This window comes from Trachurus japonicus, chromosome 18 (genome assembly GCF_045865225.1).
Source record: "Trachurus japonicus isolate A0001 chromosome 18, Traja_1.0".
Lineage (NCBI taxonomy): Eukaryota > Metazoa > Chordata > Actinopteri > Carangiformes > Carangidae > Trachurus > Trachurus japonicus.
The window spans coordinates 14,421,978-14,444,787 of record NC_140924.1 but is presented as its reverse complement, the minus strand read 5'-3'; the positions used below and the strand labels follow the sequence as shown (position 1 = coordinate 14,444,787).

At 41.8% G+C, this 22,810-nt stretch overlaps 1 protein-coding gene across 5 annotated transcripts in view; it reads right to left on the bottom strand.

Annotated features, from left to right (window-relative positions):
• ank2b (ankyrin 2b, neuronal) overlaps nt 1–21,284 on the bottom strand; it is a 150,973-nt gene extending 129,689 nt beyond the window's left edge. For 2 of the 5 annotated variants that reach the window (XM_085759586.1, XM_085759591.1), the window contains exon 1: nt 20,900–21,057. In XM_085759586.1, coding sequence (XP_085615712.1) covers nt 20,900–20,986 — 87 coding nt within the window. In that variant the 5' untranslated portion in view covers nt 20,987–21,057. Of the gene's footprint in view, nt 1–20,899 lie in introns of all 5 variants that reach the window. The other 3 variants (XM_085759593.1, XM_085759585.1, XM_085759587.1) reach the window with 3 other exon arrangements.
• Nucleotides 21,285–22,810: the final 1,526 nt, after the last annotated feature.

Genomic DNA, 22,810 nt, shown 5'->3' with positions numbered 1-22,810 from the left:
TATATGGATATAACTGGTGCTGTGTGGTGGTGACAGGAAGGAAAATCTTTTAAATGAGCTTTTATGTCCTTTATCTACTCTTATATAGGCCTACCAATCATAGTTTCTATATTTGTCTGTAAATCCATTCATTATTTTATATTGTAGTGATTATACTCTTCATTTTGTTTACCAGCCAATTTATGCAAAATATTAACCACCTACACATCCTATATATCTACAAAGGGAAATGGTGAATTTACAGCCTCCTCACCTTCTAATGTAATTTCATTGGGTTAATGGCGCCCTCTTTTGGTTGATTACTAACATTACATGCCCATAATTTACTTTTAAATGTGAGTAAAGCCATTTAAAAGTCTTTACATGAAGCAGACTCCTATTATAAATTAAACTTCCATTAAATATAATAATAAAGTCTTCACATAGGCCTCAGTAGGATACCTGCACACATGGTTCACAGTGTGCTTTTCCTCTCGTGACCTTCACCACATTCACACCTACTGTGACTCTGCTGCGACTGTACCGATCTATTCCTGGCGGCTCACATGACTAATCACTAATGTGTCAAAATGTTCCATCAAAGACATTCACACAGACAGAGACCAGGAGGAGACACTTTTACTGTCCCGGTCAAAAATAACACTGCTGACACTTTGCCATAAGGTTAAAGTGAGCAGCAGGTCTCAGGTCTGTGTTTCAGCGCAGCGGAGTCCAACTGGCATCGCCTGGCACTGACCTGGTGTCAGGTTGCACACAGACAGAGTGTCACTATAAAATGTGACCGTAAAACCTTTGACTGAGTCGAACTGGAAGTGAAGCAGAAATACAAGAGCTGGAGTTTCTATTAAAGGGCCATGACACCAGTTTTTACATATTGAAGTCAGTCAGTCATAAGTGCAAACTGTTTGACCTCTAGAAACAGGAAATTACATCTCCTTCTCAGGCCCGCAGATATCACAAAATTATGTTCCTGAGAGGACAAACTGGTTAAGGAAACCCTCTGGTTGCAGGTAAAGTTTTCATTTAGTCGCTCTGTCCCTCTCTGTATCCTCAAGAACCTGTTGAATACTCATCTCTTATATTAAGAATAGAGGTCGACCTATATTGGATTTTCAAAAGCTGCTATACGAACAATGGTTTGGAGTAACAACAAACATACCTTTACGACTTATTTTAATAAATAAGTAAAAACAAATTACGATATCTGACTGGCAACAGCAGTTTCAAGGGATCAGTCAGTGCTGCCCCCTGCTGGTATTCATTATGGTATTAATTATAGCAGGGCACACACACACACACAGACACACACACATACATGTGATGAGTCTCAGAGGACAGCTTCATAAAAATGCATGAATCTGCTTTAACAACTCGAGAGGAGCAGAGCACACATTATGCACACTCACTCATCTCCTCAGCCGTGTGTGTGTGTGAGTGCATGTGTGTGTGATTGATTTTTTTTCTCTCTCTCAATAAAAAGGCCCACAGCACTCACTCACAATTGATTATCATTAGAAACCAGGAGGCTCTACAATGACTACAAAAGCTTACATCTTCTATTACATCTGATTAGTGGTTAGCATTAGCTCAGTGTGTTGTTTACTATATTGTCTTATCCTATATGATCTTTCACTGTGGTTTTATAGTGTGAGTGTATACAGACACACAGCAGCAGCAGCAGCTATGCTCAGCTTTCTTGTGGTCATATTGAGACGCATGTAGCCTTCAGTGTCTTTTTTGCTAACACAGTTATGGACTCTATCTGACGGGTCCGTCTGCCACTGGAGCCTCTCCAGACTCACTAACTCAATATGGCGGACAAACAAATTCTGTTTGTGACCATGAAAAATGAGGCGGCATCAACAGGATGATTACAACTCTACAGCGAAACCTGAAATCTGAAATGGTTGGGGATTGTTTCATCTCAACAAAAAAAAAAGAATTTATGGGTCATGATATATCTGTACCACTGTACCAAGTACACATGACAAATGGATATCAATGGTTTGATACTGGCCTGCTTACTTTTAAATAAAATGAAATACAATAGAGTCTACAATTTTATGTATCTGTGTCAGACACGTTGAAAGTAAAACCACAGCACAAATGTAGCTCTGTAGCGCGAAGCTCTAATGAGCGACATAAAAATCACAGATGAAAAGTACAATATGAGAGGTTAAATTTAAATAAATCTACACAATAAGGAGCTTTTTTCACATTGCAGTTCTGATTGTCACAAAAAAGCCTTGTTTGGTCCATATGACCAGGAGCATAAAGTAGCTACTAGCTAACTTAACAGTCCGCTATGGTTTGCAGACTTTATGGTTTCTTCCTACTCGTGTTACCGTTAAAATAGTACCATGATCTTGTAATTGCAACTTGTGAATGTTGATAGTCTAAATGTAAATATAGTTGTTTAGCCAACTGCTAGGAAAAGGAGAAATCCACCGCCCATAAAAGGTCATAATAACACTTCTGATGCTGTTGAATGAATGAATGAATGAATGAATGAATGAATGAATGAATGAATGAATGAATGAAAATGTGTTTATTTCGGTCAGGTCATTCAAAGTTAAAAGTCCAACAAAACAAAACAAAAATCAACTCAACTAGAAAAGAGCAGACCGAAAAGGAATAGGCTGAAGCTCTCGCTTATTTTCGCCTACCCTTCTTACATGAATGTTCCCAGTGTGTTTTGCTGCCCCCATGTGGACAAAACACCAACATGCAGCTTTAAAATGAAAACAAGCGGGTCTTTAGGAAGGTGATTGATTGAAACCTGAAGGAAAAACAGAAAGACTAAAAAGGGAGGAGGGGCGCCAATGTTGTTGTCTGTCTGTGCAGGTCACGTCTGCAGCCGAACCAGAACCTTTAACCACCGTCTGTGTGTTTACAGATAGATCTTATTTAGCAGCAGCAGCAGCGACGTGTTCTGAATCCATCACTGCAAAGAGCCACAGAGGGCAAGTTATTGCTTTGCTGCAAAGTGTCCTACACTGTCTTCATCTTCTGTGTGTGTGTGTGTTGTGTGTGTGTGTGACAGATGTGGGTAAGAGAGCAAGATAGTGTACACAACAGAGGCTCATTTCACTATCTCTTAGTCTCCGCCAAGTGCTGAGTCATGCTACAGTCGGCCAGTCTGACAGACATCAACTGTGCCTCTATAGATACTCAAATGTCTATGTATGTACTCTTGTACATACATGTACTCTTTAAAAATTATTGGATATATATCGTTACAAACAACACAGCAGAACCAGATTTAGCTTTATACCACCAATTATTTTTCCTTGTCAAACCCTGGTACCTAGATTTTCCACATTGCTGTTCCAGGATGCTTTATACAATATCTATATATAGTGATCTGGTGGAACATAAATACACAGTCAACACTTCAAGATGGCAGTCCATTGGAAACTGACTGTTTAAGTCAGATATTCTTCGTGTGTGTAGTCTACTCTGTGTGAGGAGAAGCTTTAATAACATTTGTGATAATAATCGGCCTCCAGCGTAGAACTGCAGAGTAGACGGGCGGGTATAGGGTTATACAGGAGACATGCAGGAAACATGAGAACTGCACAGAGAGAGAAAACTCATCTTATCAAAGTCATTTAACCTCATTACTCTGGACCTTTTTTCCTTTAATTGCATAAAAGTGAAAGTGAAATGACCTCATCCAACCGGCTGCTATTCTAAACAACCTCAGATCGTTATAAAAAGCTGCAAAAATATCAGAATATCCTCCCTGCTGCGACAGAGGCCGGATGGAAATGTCACCTTATATCAATCGTCTGTCATCCACGTTTGTCAGTATCAGGCAGATATTCCATCAAAAGCTGCTCACGTCTCTTACATTACCCTGAAGTGAGTAGAAAGATAGAAAGATAAAGAGATGGAGAGAGGTAGATAACAAACAGAAATTTCCAGCTGCATCCCAACATCATATTGTGGTGATAGGGGCAGATTTTGTGAGTAGTAGTAGTTTCAGTGTGAATGTGAAATGTTAAGTTTTTTTAGTAGCTGCTGGTAGCTTCAGGGAATTTAATTATCGTTTTATACCTAACTGTTCTTAATAAATAAAGATGAAAAGGAGGCAAAACATTCACATTCACATTCACTCTTCTCACTGTTCATTTATTTAACCGTAGTGCTTCTTTGCAAATATATCACAGAACTAAAAGCTTGGCACTGTTTTCATAGCAAATCCTTAGATTTTAGTGATAAATCTATAGGATGATTAATAAATACACCATCAACAAACTCATCCGAGCCACTTTTTAGCTCCTACAAAACCACAAAGAGCAGCAGAACAAAGACCTGCTGTCACACACGACGCTGTATTTTTAGATTTTTAGAGTTTCTTCTGTTCCATGTGACAAAAACAAGGACACCTTCCTCTGGGGAGAAGATAAGTCCTGCAGATATGACAAGCAAAGGCTTATGGGACTCTTACCATATAGTGTGGAAACGTTCAGCAAAAAAGCAGGCACAACTTGTCCCATCCCCTAATAGTGTTTTAACATATTTTGTTCCTGTCAGATATTTTTTGCATCATTTTGTTTTGTGATATATTTATGATGTTCACATTGGATTCTTTTTATCTGGTTTTACTTTTTCGTCTTTAGTAAAATCATCATCTGCTGTGACAAAGCTTTGGTCTAAACAAATAGACAGGAAAAAAAAAAAAGGAGGCGTCATCATTACCTTAGTCATCACAGAAGCCACGGGACCAGAGTGGGACTAAAAATAAAAGCAGTGGAGGAATAAAGGAGAGTGCAGCGTTTCTCTGACAGGAGAGCATCAGAGAGAAAAGACGACGAAAGAAGCTGCGCTAAGTAAATAACACGACCACGTCTCGACAGGAAAGTCTCTGCATCGACGGACCTTTGTAGACGGTCGTATTGATTAAAACGGGGGCGCGTCGTCTCCATCAGACGGTTCATTTGTTGAGATGGATGACAGAGGAACGTGGGTGAAGCGGCGTCTGTGTAGAGATTTACTTTCTACTTTCTGCAAACAAACATGTGTAACAAGGGTTTCGGCAAACAGAACCCCAGAACACATCATACTCATACTCAGCAGCAATTAGACTGCACCCTCCTCTGGTTCTAGGTCTTCATTGAGGGAAGAAGAAAGTAAAGGAAGTCTTAAGGCTAGAACAATTTTTTTTAAAGACAATATCAGTGTAAAATCTGGGTTAAAACCTTCTATACAAGAAGCTTACACTTGTTTTCAGAGGGGTTTTTTTTAAGATGTTGGACACGCATGTTCCACTTGGTTTGGTCAACGCCTACAGTACCGAGCAGATACATACACAGATAAACACACATAACATCGTTAGTCATGGATCTTTCCTGTCTGTCCTTCTGTCTAACAGATCAGTGGTTAGTGTGGTAACATTCCTCCACCAGCTCCTGGCACTTTAATGATTTCCTTCCAACTGTACCACAGCGGCAACACTTCACCATGCAGCTCCACCATCAGTGTTTCCATCTTCACTGCCCTGGAAAAGTTCAACAGTGTCCTCTTCCACATGGAAAATACCACAACACAGCTCTTGTGCGTGCGCGCGCTAAACAACGTCACTACATTCATTTATTACAACAGACTTCTGAAGGCTATAGGAAGTACGAGTCAATTGCTGAGCTAGCGGCTAAAGAGCAGGAGGCTGGAGACCAAACCAGAGCCAAAAGAACAGAAAACATCTGAAAAACTGCACCAATAGTACCTTTCTAGTCTTAACTCAGAGGCCTTTACCATACTACCACAGCCACCCATCATACAACCTTCTTAGGGATTGACCAGCTCTACCTCCGTCAGGTGGTTGCTCAAAGAATATACAAAGATGCCATTAAAACCCTGGATCACAATCATCACAAAAAGTCCCAACACGCAAATGGCCAAACACTCAGACAGCAACAACCCAACACTTTAGCTATTATCGTCCGAACCCCTTTATTTGGAGGTAAACCTAAGCTAAAACTCTACAACAATAAGTTCATTCAACATCCTAATCATTCTGTGAACTGTGATTGAGGAGTTTGATGGTTTTCCCTTGAAAAATGGCTCTAACCTGGGAGTTTGTTTACAACTCATGAGATCTGATTGATGTTCACAGCTACCAGCAATTGTTTTGTTGGGTGCAACATCTTAATGATTGATGGAAACAGCAAACCTAACATCCTCTGAAGTACAAAATGCATTTTGTTGACATTTAAGGATCTGGCAGCCCAATCTGGAAGAAACTTTTTTCTTCCAGATTTCCAGAATCCCCTTTACAAAAATGATCGGTAACTGTTTCCGTCATATGACATTTGTTCCTGGTTGAGGCTCAAAAACAACTTTGTTAGATCGCTCTAGTTAAAAAGAAACACTGTCTTCTTAAGGTTAGAAGAAACCCAACGTTGAGTCTTAGTGACTGCTCTTCATTTCAGGTTTCCAACTGACCCATCTGTCTACACTGATCCCTGCAAATGGGAGTAGTGGCCCAAGCAATGCTAATAAGATTCAAGTCCTATTTTTGCTTCCACTTGACCTTTTTTTAGACTCTGGGAATATATTTAAAATAAATGAATAAATGATTGGTCAGCCTGGTGCAGCATGCAAGGTCATCCTTCCTGTCAGAGTATTATTATTATAGAGTAGATTCAAAGAGCACAAAAGAAAAGAGGCAAGGATTAATTAGCACACATTATAACCAAGCTAGCAGCACAGCTCTGAGCATGGTGGTGTTTCATGTGCTGTGTTGTGGTTGGATGATATCAGAGCGGCTTCGACGTCAGCATCACCCAACAGTTTGTTTACCCTGAGGTCACAAAAGGTCAGACAGAAACACACCTGCAATCAAAACACCACCAAGGGTAAAGACACTGTCCCTACAGCCACACATGCAATGAATACAAATCAATACACTCACTCATAGCAAAAGCTGAACCTGCACCTCTTTAGTTACAACATGCACTACAACATCTCCAGTGTGGAGATTCACCTGGGTGGCCAGGAGTTTGCATTGTGTTGCTGTTGTCTTCTTGTTTTTGTGAAACCAGAAGAAACCAAATTTAGCAAACACAATGGTGGTTCAGGGAGGCCAGAGAACATCATCCACACCCACAAAACTGGCAACTAACAGGCTATTGAGTGTGTGCAAAGTTGCTGCTAACACAATTAGCATCCATAATTTAAGGTAAACGTTATAGTTAAGTGTTGGAAAAATAATCTTAGCAGTAAATTGCAATGCATTTTGTAAATATAAATATGAGAAGCCTTGTAATGTTATTGGACTTGGTGAAACTGCTTTTTTGCCAAACCACAGACAAGGGGTTAAACAATTCATAACATGAAATCTAAGGTTACATTACCCAATTTAGCTTTAGCTGTGAGAGTGGATTGTCAATATTCTTACGGTCGGCTATATTATGTTTCAGTTACAAGATTAAAATGTTATTAGTGTTCACTATGAACCCTAATTCAATATCATAGCTTTTTCCTCACTCCGGAGCATTAGACCAACATGGCAGCCGGGCGTCACACAGATACACAGGAAACATGGTGTTTTGCACACACATGCACACATGGGCATGTGAATCACACACACTACACTCTGTGCTAAGTGAGAGAGATGATTGGATTAGAGACCCCCGCTCTAGTGTTGTTGAGTTAGCCATGCCAAAACACCTACACTTAACTAAGTGCCAGACTATGGAGGTCTAAGCGTGTCAAAACTAAACAGGCCTCCAAATGTTGGTTTTAAAGGTAAAGTGATGGTGCCAAGACAGAAAGAGTTAAATGGGTGTAAACAGGTGATTTCCCTGTAGGACCAATTGTCACTGTTTGGGAGAAAACTGGACACAAATTCAAACAAAAGTGCAAAACAACAGAAAAAAAACCAACAACCGAACCCTAAGGAAACACAAAAGATGAAAACACTGACGACTCACTAGGACGGGGGGCCACACACTGGAGCACACGACACAACAACAGGCGGAGGTGGATGGGACAAAATGGAAGGGAAGGGAGGTACAGCTTTATATACACAAGGGGGAGGGAGCTAATGAACACAGGTGAAACACATTAGGGCGGGGCATCTAATCACACAGGCAGGAAACTTGACAGGAAGCCAGGGGTAAGATGTGGACTTCAAAATAAAACAGGAAGTGACAAGACAAAGACAGAAAACTGAACTAAAACCTGACAACTGACAACTTACTGACTGGTCCTGACACATATAAAGCTAATATGGATGTATTGCCTTTACATAGGAAGTAATTTGACTGTCGTAGTTAAATAAACACAGATGGCAAGAAACACAAGGCAACGTTTAATTTCTGGTGATTTTGAACATCTACAAAACGACATACATTTAAAATATTGAACCACATACAGATATAGATTATAGTGTTTTGTCACTAGTCCCTACTGACTCATTTCACCAATTATATTGATTGGTAGATTTATTAGTTTACTTTTGTTTTTGTTTTTTGACACCCCTGATCCTCCATACAGGACAAAGCACGACATGCACAAGGTTTGGGAATCACTTTAGTATTAACAGGATAAAGGTAGTGGATAAACATACACACACTCACATGTTTCAAAGGGATTAATTAGCATCAGATATATGCCACACATCTAAAGCTCAGCCTGGCTCAGTGTTGCTGAAATACCAAAATAATTTCCACTCAGAATTTCCCATCATGAGATTAAAGCATCAGGCGTCTTGAGGCCTGAGCTGTTTTATCAAATTAAGCAGCAGCGGCAGCCGCCATCATTGTCCCCACCCTTGGTTGGAAGTATTGGTTAATTCAGCCAAGGATAATTGATTTCTCTCAAGGTGCACACACACACACACACACACACACACACATACACTTTGACACATAACATGTAATGCAACGTAATGGAAAAATGAAAGTGGATTGAATTAAATATTTCTTCCAACAGTCCTCCAGATCAGTCCACCCAAGGGGAAGGCTCGCCCCAGCTTCACCCAGATACAGCCACTCCCTCCTGGGTTGAGGTCTCACATTTCACCCCCTTTAGCTGACATCATGGAAGAAAAGCATTACGACATACTGTAAAAAATGTTACAAACTGTCCAGATGGGCTCATGACACTTAACAACAGTGAGATCCACAAAAGAAAGGAATTTGCATTTGGGTATGAAATTGATTATATTGAGTGCGTTTAAGCACAAACCTCCCACATCAAGACAATAAAATAAAAGTGTGGGGATGAAAATCTGTGGTTTGCCATCAGATAATTATTATTGGTTATGATGCGCCTGAATATCAAACAATTACAGTAATTATTTCACTAGTAAACTGATGTAGTTAGGTATTGTGGGATTGTGAGTTATGTTGAGGGCCTGAACCCATAAACTGCATTTAGCTAGGCTGTTAGCATTTACACTATAAAACAATAGGCGGTAAGGATAAAAAAAAGAGCAAAACTATGTTGTCATCCCTGAAATAAGAAATACTTCAAGACAAGAAATACAAAACAGATTTTACAACCATGTTTTCTGGCAATTTCATCTTTCACATTAAATTATCGTTGTTCCGCTTTCTGTCATGATGATGAATGAATAAACTCAATTAGTGAGTAATTATCTGAAGACCCACATGAATTCTGTTTGTCAAAACATCTACGCTGATCTGACTGACTGATGGAAAAAAAAACACACAAAGCTTCGACAGAAAGACAGGCTTGTGTTCCTCATTGTAAATCGCACAATCATGAACCGCTTCAGAGAAATTATTTCCAAGAAGGAAGAAGGGAAATAAGGACAGCTGAAAATAAAAGAGAAAGAAGTCCTCCCGAAGCACGATTACATCACACCCTCCTTTTCTGACCCCCGCCCATCAATTTCTTACATTTCCAGCTTATTACACTGTATCATTCCAAGTAATATTGTCCACACATGCACTGGCTGATGTCCACAAACAACTACACAGTGTAGCCTGCTGGTCCATGTGTCCCTGCTGTGCTGCTGACGGGGCGGCACATCAGTGCTATTGATCTACTGCGAATCGGGCGACATATCTTCATGCCGTAATGAGGATAGTGACTGCTAGACCATAATAACCTTCACCTCAAGGTCTGCTGAACCTCAGTCCCCCTTCACTGACAGCAGAGTGTGTGTGTGTGTGTGCAGTGGCGTGCACAGACTTTTTGAAGGGCAGGGGCGAAAAGGAAAAAAAGGGGCACCTAATAGCGCGTCCTCGCCACTGAAGAGGGCACTTTAGCACGCGTTTTGGCTTCCCTGAAGGCACTTTAACACGTGTTTTAGCTCCCAAGAGGCCACTTTAGCACATGTTTTGGCTCCTAGATGTGGCTCCTAGAGGGCACTTTCAGGGCTGCCAAGTTTCAGAAAATGATGGTCGCCGGCGAAAATTTTTTGGCCTTTTTTAACATCGATTTGGCCTGTTTTAATATCGATACCTTAAGACTAAAAAAACGTCGATTTGGCCTGTTTTAACACGTGTTTTAGCCCCCAAGAGGGCACTTTAGCACACGTTTTGGCTCCTAGAGAGCACTTTAGCACGCATTTTGGCTTCCAAGGGGGCACTTTAACACGTGTTTTGGCTCCCAAGAGGGCACTTTAGCACACGTTTTGGTTCCTATGGCTCCTAGAGGGCACTTTCAGGGCTGCCAAGTTTCAGAAAATGACAAGAGTGAGACTGTAGCGACATGGTGCGTTTGGCCGGCGACCACAGGTCGGCGGCGAAAAAAATTTGGCCTTTTTAAACGTTGATTTGGCCTGTTTTATAATATCAATACCTTAAGACTAAAAAACATCGATGTGGCCACGTGTTTTGGCTCCCAAGAGGGCACTTTAGCACACGTTTTGGCTTCCAAGGGCACTTTAACATGTGTTTTGGCTTCCAAGAGGGCACTTTAACATGTGTTTTGGCTCCTAGAGGGCACTTTAGCACACGTTTTGGCTACCATGAGGGCACTTTAGCACACGTTTTGGCTCCTAGAGGGCACTTAAGCACGCGTTTTGGCTCCCAAGAGGGCACTTAAGCACGCGTTTCAGCTCCTAGAGGGCACTTTAGCAAGCATTGTGGCTCCTAGAGGGCTCTTTAGCACACGTTTTGGCTCCTAGAGGGCACTTTAGCACACGTTTTGGCTCCTAGAGGGCACTTTAGCACACGTTTTGGCCCCCATGAGGGCACTTGAGCACACGTTTTAGCTCCTAGAGGGCACTTTAACACACGTTTTGCCCCCCATGAGGACACTTTAGCACGTGTTTTGGCTTCCAAGAGGGCACTTTAACGCGCGTTTTGGCTCCTAGGGGGCACTTTAGCACGCGTTTTTCAACAATTGGGCCACGAGGGGGGGCGACCGCCCCCCCTGCCCCCCCCCTGTGCACGCCACTGTGTGTGTGTGTGATGCTCTAATGAATGGGACAGGGTGAATGAGATGGGACAGTGGGTTGAAGACGGTGTGGGATGGCAGGTGGTTGGAGACGTGCTCTTATTCAATAAGACGTCCTTTAAGAGCAGCAGTAAATCACAACTACATTAGTGAGAGACATCAATCACAGGTCACCAGAAACCGAACAGTCACAGAAAACACTAGTGATCTGATTCTGGACCTCTAGAAAGCTAAGAGAACAGAAATTATTGGTTTTGATGCAAGAAAAGTAATAAAGTCACTGCTTATCTTCAATTCTTAATTGAAAGATTGGTGGTGGTTATGACTCAGACCTAAATTTAACATCTATGTGGAGACAATTTCAAAATAAAACATGGTCGCCTTTGAAAATAGACCTAAAATACTTTTTGTTTTGTTTATCTTCAGTAGGTTTGATTGTAATGGTATTTTTGGAGGTTTCTGGAGGTCAGACCTGCAGCTCGTCCCCTGGGTACAAATGAATCATAGCGAAGCAGCTTTTAGTTTCTCTGCACTGCATGTGTATACTATCAGAAGTGGAGAATAGCGACTGAGTTACAAATTATTGTGAAAATACATATGCGACATACATACTGTTCTACCTATTCCAGTCAACACAAAACATCCAAATATAGCAACTGTTGTACACACATCACAACATTATCTGCTGTTTCCTGATAGGGGAAGTAGAGGCCGATGGCCACTTCCACTGACCTCCCAGATAGCTGCAGGTCAGATGATAAAACAGCCTTTATTTTCATGCTATTTTAAAATAGACCTGTTTATCAGGGCAGAGAATATGTTGAATATGTTGGATGACTGACCTCAGGACCAAGGATCTCACTCCAATCTTCAGGCGGACTCTTCCCCCCCATTACTCTAGACCTATAAGGATATAAATCTAAGGTCTCCATGAAGAGTTTGATTGATTTCAGTCACACATACATTGGCATCCATTTTTTTTTAGCTCAGAAAAAAGACGTTGCTCCATGTCAGCTGGTTCCTAGAGTTCTAGAGATTTAGCTTGAGACAACTTAAGACACAAGCAAAGAGGTAAACCTGCACAGCTGTGGTCCTAAAATGCAAAAGAAAGAGCTAAAAGAGGCCCAAAATATCCATAAGGCTAAGATAAACTGCAGTTTCAGGGAATATATATCATTTATGAGCACCCCTTTTATCTTTTCGCATTACACATGTTCATTTGATCCATTACTAACATAAAAATATCGATTACTGTCCCCAACAGGAACCACTGCCCCTCCCAGAGACCAAAGAAAAAACATGGTGTTTCATAGATTTCGCCTCCAAAGCCAGAAATACAAAAGTCCCTGAAAGACCTAAAAGAGAGCCGTCTGATCAAACAGTCGATTGTGTTTTTTGGGGGGAGAAAAAATGCTGTCTTTGTCCCCTGGAGGCTGCCGACCGTCCCTGAACACACTGATGCCTATTTAGACTCCTTTTACATACACATGCACATAAAACAAGATGAGGCTCCAGTTTAGAGATTTATTCTATCAATGTTGTTCCCTGCTTTGCACTTCACATGCCCAGCTTGTCCTCACACACACACACACACACACACACTCAAACACACACTGACTTTATACACAACCCCAGGAGGCCCTGTGAAGGCATGCCATCAATGTGCCGCATGCCCACGGCCCAGTGCCTGGAGGGCAGTCTAAATAGTCTCTATGAGCCCACACCAGTGCAAATATGCTGTCAGCGCCTTCAGATTTAAATCATGAGAGTCCGTCAGTGATCAGCTGAGGAGAAAAGGAGGTACTGAAACATTTAAAAGACCAAATCACAGTGAAATAATGACATTCCTATCAGCAGACCTTACATCCATGGTCAGAACTCAAGGTATCAGTACTAAAAGCACATGGTGATAAATATGAGTATAAATCACATCTGGCCAACACCTTATCTGTGATTCTCGCCATCAATGCCAGTGATGAGACCGCATATCTGTCCTTCTCTGAACTGAAAAGTCCCTGCACTTGTATTTATGGTAAAAACAAAAAAATGGAAAGTGTTGAAGGCAGTGGCTCAAAGTTTACTGTAGTAGTTTGAGTTCAAAGACATTGATCTTGCTCACACAGAACAGACCAGAGGCAACAGACTGACCCAGAGTGAAGGGCAGGGGGACAGTTGTACAGTAGGGGAGAGGGGTGTATGTAAATACAGTGAATGATCAATGGGCACAGGCATAGTGGTTAGACATGCAATCAAAAAAAGAAGGAAGGGGACGGTATATTTGCATTCAGAGATCTTAAAGTGTGACATGAAGATTGGGTTACACTTAGCTTCCAGACGTAATTAGAAATGGTTAAGGAAATTAAACATAGTCTTTAGTCTTAAAACACATATTACAGTAATAGTCTATTGTGACGATTGACAACAATCCAGTGGAAGTTTCTGTTGGTCGGCAGAAAAAAGGTCGGTTGGTGAGGCTCTGCAGACTTAGTTAGAGATCCAACTTTGGGCGTTCTAGTTTAAATTCCCAACTGGGGAGCCATGAATATCCAGACACAATTCCGTGTTAAGTCCAACAATTTCAGAAGAAATCGTCAATCTTATCAGCAGGGGTAGGTTTGTGTCATCAAGGCTAAATCCTGACCACAGCAGCCTGGATTCAAGTCCAACCTGAGGACCTGTCGTCCAAAAAAAGCAAAAACCACAAGAGGAAAAGGTAACTTTAAACTCCTAACCTTCTTACATACACTTATCTAGGGTTTTTACCTCAAATGTCACAATTGGTCCCAACTTTTTAGTGCTTCCTGCATGGAAACACTTTTGTTTTATTGTGTGTTGTTAAATTAAGTTGAGGTTGGTTGAAATTTCAATGAGTGCTGAAGTGAACTGAACCCTCAGGGCCACTGCAGTTCCAGAAATGATCATTGTTTCCTCCTTCGGTCTTGGCTTTGAAGTTTTATACGTCTTAAAACTGAAATGTTAGAAAGTTGAATAAAAGCCAGAGACTGCATTTGTCCTTCTGATGGTTCCTCCCTGTTTAATTAACGCGTCCTCATGCCTCCATCACAGCTCATGGCTGGTGTGTCAACAGCTGATGTGGAAAAGCATGTAATGGGATTTGCAGGGATAAAGTGACGAGGAGAAGAGAAAGCGACAGAGACATAATGCTGGCTAATGAAAGGACAGCGAGAGAGAGATCAAGGCGGAACGACAACAAAGAGAATACGTGAGGTGAGGAAGAGGGGACGGACGAAGGGCTAATTCCTCGACGTAACAAGAAGATAACCCCAAGGACGAGCGAGTCAGATGTGCGAGCGCGGTCTCAGTGAACAGACCCACAGCTCTGGACGGGCTGAACACCAGCGTGACACTGCAAACTGAGCCGGGTCCATCTGTCTGCAGCCAGCTGAGTCATACATCTGTGTGAAATGAGACCTGCCAATAACACATCACCCTGCCATACTCACTACAGCCATAGTACAGCACACAGCAGAGGATGGACTTGTCCTGATTTCTGGGTAAATTTAATGCCACAAACCATTCTTCCTATCATTTTTATTCCCCGTCTTAATGTGCCCTTACTCTCTTTTAGATTCACTGTCACTGCCACTTCACTGTTGCCTCATTTTATCTCACAGTTTTAGGCTACTCAGTTTTGTTTTTATGCCTTCTTGTTTCTAAACTCTCTTTGTATTGCCTGTGTTGCTGTATTGCTTGGGCAGTCCATTTCCTATGGTTTGTGACACTGGTATCTGACTTGTTTTCTGTGGTCTCTATTTGTTGCTTTTGTCAAGAATTTTGTGAATGGTGCTATATGTTATTATTATTATTATTATTATAAACCAAATAAACTGTTGAGAATCCATGGTCAGATGCAAATTGAGGATTGAGCCACATATGGCTGTGAGAAACAGAAGGTAGGAATATATAGCCTACATATACTTAGCCCTACAGTAAACAAAGGATAATTGCAATGTCTTGTCAATGATAATAATAAAAAACAGGACAAAAGGCCTAACCCTACAAACCTTGACATCTGTACTTGCATCTAACTAAACTAGCTATTTTGACAAACTAAATCATTACTATCATAAATTAGCTCAACATTTGTGTACTAGTCGTTGTTTTGAGACATTTTTAGCAAGACCCTCATCAACTGTAGGCCTACTTCAGGAATAGGCTAAGCATGCTAACAAACTAGCCCCATCCCGCCAATAAAAGAAGAAAAACTTCCTTTAGGGCTAGAAGTTGCACTACAGCTCAGCTAGCATCAAGGAAACACAAAGACTCATGACTTAAGCCAGAAATCAACAAAACAGGAGTACATTTTGTCAAACTTTCTACAAAGCTAGCTAACAAGCTTCATCCACAAGAAAAAAAATAGATGGCTTACACAGACAGGTAATAAGGAAAAGACTTAAACTTTCCTTTCCTTCTCCCAGTCTGTGTGGGGCATTGAGCGAAGCATGGGGAGGGTGACTGGCTGGGCTGAATGGTTGGGTTTGTTAAGGCTGGTGGGCCGGATGATGACTGAGATTTTATAGCCATCTGGTGATTTCTGTCAGCCAAAGTTCATAGGTGGTTGTGCATGTTGCCAAAAATTAGAAATAAAAGGATAAATGATGATTAAAATTAACTAATCTCTCATTTTTGCTGACATAATCAAGTGGTTTATTTCTATACAGTATTTAAATATATAGACCTGTTATAGCCTACTACTGTGTGCCATTTTTTGTGATTCAACCCTATTACTTGCAATTTATAATCAATCTGTACAAAAAGGGATTTTTGTCTCTATGGATTATTGATGACCAAAACTGTAGCTGTGTTAGGACCAAACATTTTAAAAAAGAGTCAGCTGGCACTACAAAATAAATTGTCTAACCTGGCTAATTACTTTGACAAGTTGGGTGTCATTAATACTGTGAAGAATGGGTCTAAAATTAGGAAAAAGAAGTTTCTTCACACTCTTTCTGCTGAAATTGAAACTCAAATCGGAGCAATCTCAAATTTAAACCCTTACTCAGTCTTTCAGCCCATCGATCCATATTTCTCACTGAGCTCTAAAGACAGAAACTGAAGCCCTATGAGCTGCCTCAGTGACTATCACATTAACATCCTTTAATTGATCACTACTAAAGCAATGTATTTCTGTCTCCCCTTCAGTTTACAACCATGTATCTCTCACACGGCCGTCGTAGCCACAGTCTGATATTGTCTGTCACTATCTGACCTTGGCTGAGGCATAAAAAACCAAGTGGCAGATGTCCTCCTCTGCAGGAGCAGACCTGATGGTAAAACTACAGGTCCGCCCCCCTCTTAACCGATCTACCCATCACCAGAGCTTCACACTCTGTTTGTAATGTTAATCAATCCACTTTCACACACTTGGAGATGAATGTCCAGAGGGCTGTGATGGTTCAGAAGGAAGCGAAGATAATAATTTGTTCTTTGTGACATTGTGGCCGCGAGGAAGTCGAGGGCTTCCTGAGTGAGCTGAGAGTGTTAAGGTGTTCAAAGGTTCAAAAACTGTGCTAACCGATAAATTGAGTTTTCATTGGCAAGGCAATACGATAAAGACAAACGCCATGAATTCCTCATTAGTCACTGTCAATTTATTTCCTAAACCGCTGGACAGTGTCTTTTAATGCCGGCAGCGGGCGCAAGATTCTTGCAGTTATCACAGTTTATCTGCCATTTTTGTCTGTGTCTTTGCACTACGTCCTCTGGGAAGCTTTCAGGGACACATTTGAGACACTATGGGAAAGTAATGGGCAAAGACTAGATGGTTAGTATGCTAACTTCAGTAGACTGGCCCCGCCTCTGAATAAGCTGGGGAATCCGATACTGCCAAGATGACGATGATGCAGCAGCTCACTTTGAGCTTCGAATCTGCTCTTTAGAAACCTGTAGATGGTGTCGCATAGGCCTCGTCCATATTTATATGCAGTCTATGGTTTGTTCCAGATAACAGCTGTTAATGCTTGCATTAGCTGAAGCCAATAATGCAACTTAGAATTAGAAATAGCTCCTTTAAATATGATGAGACCAACAGTTATTCACCCTGTGAGGCCTCTACATTCAGCCCTTCTCTCAAAATGTTTTGTAAATTTGCCAAGTTTTTTTTGGCACAGCAGCTAAAATGCATAATTTACCACTCATCAAAACATACAGTATTTTCATAGTAAGCTGCACATAGTGGGTCATGAAAAAGAGAGATGCTACATCTTATAAATATATGAGGAAATTCACCAGGCCTGTGCATTTGGCCTCAGTTATAGAGAAGCGTTTTTAACAGAAAGGGATGGAAATGTTCTTTTGCATCGTCATCTCACTGGTCAATTTACTTACCAGGATCTGTGGCTAACCCCCTGATGAATTAGCAAATTAAGAGCACATAAATAATGTAAACAAAAGACAGTTGATTTCCACTTTCCACTAAAAATCCTTATTCCTGCATTTCTAACATCATTTCTATATCCAACCTGTAGTGGAAAACGACAAACACCCATACCCACATGTTCATAACAGTGCAGTGCTTTGCAATGGTAATTTGGACTCAGTGCTTACAGGAAATACTGCAACTGTGGTTGAATGGAAAACACTGGCTAATAGACAACAGGCACAATTTAAGTGAGTGCTGTAGCTGTGGAGACTGACAGCCCACAGCCCCGTCCATGATCACAAGTCTGAGCCTCAAAACACCACTTTAACACCAACATGCAAGAAACCTCTGCTCTGCAAACTCTGACTGAACATTTTGTGTGCACTCAAAACTGTCACCGTGAGACTGCGACTATTTAGCCAATCACATTAGCATTTAGATAATGTGTGATGAAGAGAGAGAGAGAGAAAGAGAGACGGCCAGGACACAGATTTCTGCTGTGAAGTTCACACCAGACAGTGACTAAGCAAAGTCCAAGCATGCAGACAGCATCACTGTTACGGCTGAGTATATTGTTCAATTATTTATTTGTCAGGAAGTAGTTGGCTGATGAAACATTTTCAGTGTTGCACCTTGTGTTTGGTATTATTTAATAGCTGGGAAACACTGACGTCAATGAGTTGTACCTATAAAGTAGTACAGGAGTCTGGCTGCTAAATTATGCATGATGAATATAATTCAGTCAGCATTATCAGCCTTATGATGCTACAGAGACATCCCGGCCTACAAATGATATTCTCCACAAGACACACTATTCCTCCTATCATATAGGTCAGTACTGTAAGAAAACAGGTCACAAGCATTAGAAACATTTTTGTTAACTGTAAAGAAAAAAAAAGAGAGTATAACGTGCAGTGCACAATTTCAGCCACCAGGGGTCTCTAAAGCGAAATAGTTGCAAATGAAATCCTGAAAAGAGCGCGAGATAATGGGAGTTATTGTTTTCACCATCACGGTTTGGTGAAAATTGATCTAAACTAATGCACGGATAGATGTAAACATCGATTGCAGTTATTCGCTCAAACAAAACAGACTAATGAAGCATTAAAAGTACAAATTCAGCTCAGCAGCTGTTAGCAACAACAACAAAGTTCGTAACACTTGTCGTGGCTGATCAGATCCAATCAGGGAGCAACTTTGATCAGGTCTCTGGTTCAGCCTGTCCAGACCACAACACAACACCGGAGTGGTCAAACTAACTATAACCCCAACCAGTGGAGGCAGATCATCACCAACCCTCTGGTTCTTCTAGAGGTTTCTGGCTCTTAATAAACAAGTCTTTCCTCACCACTGTTTGCTTGCTTTTGCGGAACTGTTTGGATTCTATTATGAAGAGAAGGTCTGGATCTTCTTTTTTTGTGGATCATTAGATCGGGTTAGACTCAAGACAGTTTGAAGATGGTCAAAAGACTGTGCAAATTAGCATATTAAACAGGTACCGTATACAAGTAGTTTGCTCTTTCTATACGGAGCTCCCCCTACAGTTTTGGAGTGCATATTTTCACTGTCATAAAACCTCACCTCTAACCCTCCTCCCTTCCCCCTGGGCCATGTGCATTTGTTTTCAACAAAGCCGGCGAGAAGGCAATCCATGGAGCTAAATCTACAGAGGTGCGTAACGTTAACAAGAGATTACAGATTACCTGGTGTTTTTGTGTCGTAGTGCTGTGAAGCAGTCCATGTTTATCGCAAGACAAGACCTGGGACACCGGGTCAGAGGCACTGATCTTGCAAGGTTGGTTTTCGGCCAAGAAACGCTAGGTGGAAGGCAGAGAGGCTCCATTCTCCTCGTAACAAGGTAATTTAACACAATTAGCCTACTCAGAAGTTGTTTAATGAAGGTGAACATCTTGCATAGCTCCCCTTTAAAGTCCATCAGTTGGATTTAGGTTGTCATACAGTCACAGATTTCTGGACAAGTCTATATTTTACACTCTCAAGACACAGATAAAGTCTCCACATGGTCTAACATGCACCGACATGAACATGCTCTGCACAACTGGGCCGCCATTTCTGAATTTCTAGGTACTGAAATTCTCATAATTGCCTCTCTGACGTCCCCTGTGTCCAGATTAGAGAGCGAGCGTCCAGAGCCGACATTCACTTTTGCATTCCAGCCACTCCATCTATGTTCACATTGGTACATGAGAGCCGTCGGACTGGGTGACACTGACACCATACTACACCTGTTATGAAGGCGTCAGTGTGAGTGTGTGGGGGGCGAGCTGTAAACAAATTCACCTTTACAACAGAGACAACAGGCTGTAGCCTACACACAACCCCACACACAGGCTCAATGTCAATGTCAGGGAACCCTACACTCTGTACTGGTGTTGTGCACATACATACATACACATCGTCACCCTGACCTGCAGTTGTTGGACTGATTTTATGTCAATTTATACACAAGATTATGATGTTTAAAAAATGAGTGGGCTACATGCACAAGAAGAGAGAGGGGAGGAGGGTTTAGAAAATCTATTTCCAGCAATCTGAATCAAAACATCAACATCATATCAGTGGGAGAACTTGGTGATCCTGCAGCAGAGATCTAGTGTCACGTTGAGGGGACGCGCCTTCTCTTTCCCAGTCTGTTTATGGGACAAACTATGAGCCAGCACTCCACTATCAGACCCGTGTCAGCAGCTGAGGAGACGCAACACCAAACTCCATTCAACATCCATCCGGTTTACGCCTCCATTGACGTTGCCAAATATACAGTAGCCTATATGGTGTCTGCAAATGCATCTTATAGAAGATGTGCGCTCTATTACACATAGCAGAGAAGTATGAACTTTAATGCTGGAGCTGCAAAAGTGCACAATAAAGCCATTTAACATGTGATTTAATTGTGATTTTAATGCTGGTATAAGTATTAAATACATGCCGAATTGTAAAGCACTTTATGCTGAGTCAGAAATGTGTCAATATCACGCCCGTGCCCACGTGCATGTATGCGCGTGCACTCATTAAAGCTGTAAATGGATAGATTTTCAAATGGAGTTCGGCGTCATCATCATCATCATCATCATCATCATCATGAGGGAACCGTGCAGGCAGGCGTGTTGTTGTTGTTACCTGTCGGGTCGTGGAGAGCTCCTCGTTCCCGGTGGGTGAAGGTGTCCCTCCCTCCAGCGATGCGTTGGTGACGGGAGAAGAAGCCATGTCCAACTCCCCCCCCAAAAAAACCCTCCGTCTTCTCCTTCTCCTTCTGCTCCTCCGCTCTCACTCACTTACAACTACCTCCCAGACCCAGTGTCACTTTGCACGGCGCGTCCTCCAACATCCAAACACACCACCGCCACCGCCTCCTCCTCCTTCACCACCGCTGCTGCTGAAGCTGCTGCTGCTGCTGCTGGAGAGGACCGGGAACAGCGGCGGTTTCCTGTCCGATCACAGTGACTCTCTGTCCGGCCACACAGTGGAGGCACTGTCCCTCCTCCGGACGGTGCCTGTATGCTTCTAGTCCGGTTGTCCAATCCAGGCAGATGACGTTTCTCTCTCACTCACTCACGCTTTCACACACACACACACACACACTCCTCTCTCTCTCTCTCTCTCTCTCTCTCTCTCTCTCTCTCTCTCTCTCTCTCTCTATTTCTGTGTCACCTTCTTCTCAGCCCACTGTGTTAAGTGGCGAGAAGATTTGCTGTTCATACTTTGCATGACATCTCATTTTCCTCTTCTTGGCTGCACCAGTGTGTGTGTGTGTGTGTGTGTGTGTGTGTGTGTGTGTGTGTGTGTGTGTGTGTGTGTGTGTGTGTGTGTGTGTGTGTAGTAAACAGTCTCTTTTAGTTTAGCCCAGCTCAACATATCAGAGAGTAATGAGTCCCATGTTGTCAACACACAACACAGAGCTCAGCTAAATGACTCCACCAGTGTGTGTAATTCATAGTACGACTATCTATCATGAGGATAGGAAGGTGTGTGTGTTACCCATCACATCACACACATACATACACCTGCCTGGTTATTTACCATGCAGGGGGGGATATGGGGGATGGGAGCATGTTTTATGGGGGTTGGGGTACCAAGGAGACAGAGAGAGACGGGGGGACCCTTGGTCATCCAATTTGTCACAGGGGAGGAGGGTGTGTGTGTGGGACAGAAAGAAATCGGGGTGGGGGTGGTGGTCCGACTGTGATTTTTTTTCCCATGGGTTTGTTATTGACTGTGTAAAGTTAGATAGATAGATAGATAGATAGATAGATAGATAGATAGATAGATAGATAGATAGATAGATAGATAGATAGATAGATAGATAGATAGATAGATAGATAGATAGATAGATAGATAGATAGATGTTTGTTCCGGTGTCTCCATGGCTACGTGTTGTTAAATTGAGTTATTGCCATGGGAATAGATGGGGTGTCTGACTGGCTTTATGGGACATGACCTTTTGAGTCAAATCACGTTACCAAAGCCAAAACAAACAAATGAAAAAAACATGTAAGAAATTGAATATCAATCATAGTTAATGATGAAAGTGAAGTAAAAGGGAAACAAAGTGTCTCACTTTGAAATATGTCACAATTGATGACATGCAGTCCAGGTATTTTTATCAGGGTCCAGGTGAGTTTACTGTTGTGGATGTGAATTTGAATCGGACTCTTTCAAATGTTCGATTGTTCTTTTTATGCCTCTGAGCTGAGATGTACTGTTTTCAGATCATCTGTCTGTTAGTCTGTCCCATTTTTGTGGACATAATGTCTCAGTCACACACCTATTATTTTTGGCTAGTGTGTGGTACTCATAACCGATCTTGACCACCTTTTCAAGGTCTTTGTCTTCTTTACTCTATCCAACCTTAACCTAACCCCCTTGGTCTTGGTCTTGACTTGGCCTCGACCCCCGTCTTGGTCTTGTCTTGGTCTTGGGTTAGGTGATCGTGACCACAACACTCAAATACTCACCTGGACTCAAGAAATGAAACTGATTAGAATTTGGTGGTCAAGGGTCAAAGGTCACAGTGATATCACAAAACACGGT